The sequence below is a fragment of the Austrofundulus limnaeus genome, unplaced genomic scaffold, assembly GCF_001266775.1.
Source record: "Austrofundulus limnaeus strain Quisiro unplaced genomic scaffold, Austrofundulus_limnaeus-1.0 Scaffold613, whole genome shotgun sequence".
Taxonomy (NCBI): Eukaryota; Metazoa; Chordata; class Actinopteri; order Cyprinodontiformes; family Rivulidae; genus Austrofundulus; species Austrofundulus limnaeus.
In genome coordinates, this window is record NW_013953015.1 from 119,586 (window position 1) to 121,025 (window position 1,440).

General features: G+C 37.4%; 1 protein-coding gene across 1 annotated transcript in view; it reads right to left on the bottom strand.

Moving 5' to 3' along the window:
- The window catches only part of dnajc27 (DnaJ (Hsp40) homolog, subfamily C, member 27), a gene marked incomplete in the record, with an annotated part of 14,193 nt that extends 13,376 nt beyond the window's left edge, over positions 1-817 (bottom strand). Inside the window, 1 exon segment of the mRNA XM_014027076.1 lies at positions 480-817. Within this exon segment, the coding sequence (XP_013882530.1) occupies positions 480-566 (87 nt within the window).
- Positions 818-1,440: the final 623 nt, after the last annotated feature.

The following is a 1,440-nucleotide window of genomic DNA, read 5'->3' on the forward strand; positions in this document are numbered from 1 at the left end:
TTCTTTTAACATTGTGAAGCTCTACTTAGAACCTTCTTAAGATCCAATAGTGCAAAATGCAAATTCTTGCACTTTTTTGACTGGTCTTAAGATTTTTACTATAGATGGGATTGGACCAGAGTATTTTCACTGCTTATATTTTTAAAATATTTTTAAACTTATTATTATACAGATACGTTATATACTTAATTGTTGGATTACTGACAGTCTTGTCATATTTGCTTTAGGGTGTTTTACTTTCAGGTAATTTTGTTTTCTTCCCAAACAACAACAACAACAAAAAAAGGAGTCTGGCGTTAGTAAAACAGAAAAGACACTTAAAACTCAATTTATTCGAGTCAAATATTTATTATAAACGCTATTATGCTTGTAGTAATTAATACAGTGTTAACTACTAGTTTATTAAAGCCGGAAGCATCAGCTGAAATGCACCTGACTCCGTTATAATTTTAGGCTAAAATAAGCATTTTGACTCGTACCTTCCCCACCTCGGCGTTTCCGAGGCTGATCACTTTAACCCGCAGAGACTTCTTGTTGTCACGTCTTTTCGGGGCGTTTGTTTCCATCTGGGTTCCTGTTAAATGTGAGGGGTTGCGGTGAAAATCTGTCAGCTGTTGCAGCTGCTGGTGTTGTTAGCAAGGCTAACGCGGCTAACTACCCGTTAGCGATGCGGCTAACAGTTACCACAGCCCCGAAACCTAATGATTATCATTGGGTTAATTAATAACTACAGCTCATCGTTGAATTTTCATTTTAATGGTGGTGTTTTGGTTTGGTAGCGCATAGCCGAAAGTCAATAGAGCCACTAGCCTGTAGGCTCATTCTTCTTCTTCATTTTAATTCAGCTGCGCAGGCGCACTGCTGCCCCGCTCGGTTCACTTAGGATGTAATGTATGGGGTAAGACAACTGTCAGAAAGGATCGAGCATGTAAGAGTCTAAATTTGTACATTTAAGTCAATAACCGTGCATATATTTTAGATTTGTACAATAAAAATGCATAAATTTTAGATTTGTATTTGTATTCATGTAAAATCAAATATGTTTTCTGTGAATATACAAGCTTAAAAATTACAAATACAAGTTACAAAGTTACAACTTCGCAACATTACAAGTACAAATCACAAATTCACAAGAACCTGAGGAGCTGTCAAAATAACAGATATTATACATGGAACACCGAAATGATCGATTGCAAACAGTAACTAAGCCAGACCACTGTGGGGACATGATCACTTGAATATAGATCACCAGTCTAAGGCTACGTTCACACTGCAGGCAAATCCTCAGTTCCGATTTTTTGAAAAAATCCAATCTTTTTGTGTGAACGTTCACATTACATTTTAAATGTGACCTGCATCAGACTCCTGTGTGAACGCTACTGTCGTGTATTTCCATGTATGGCCCTTTAAGGAACGTGAACGAGCCAGGCACGCTCACGC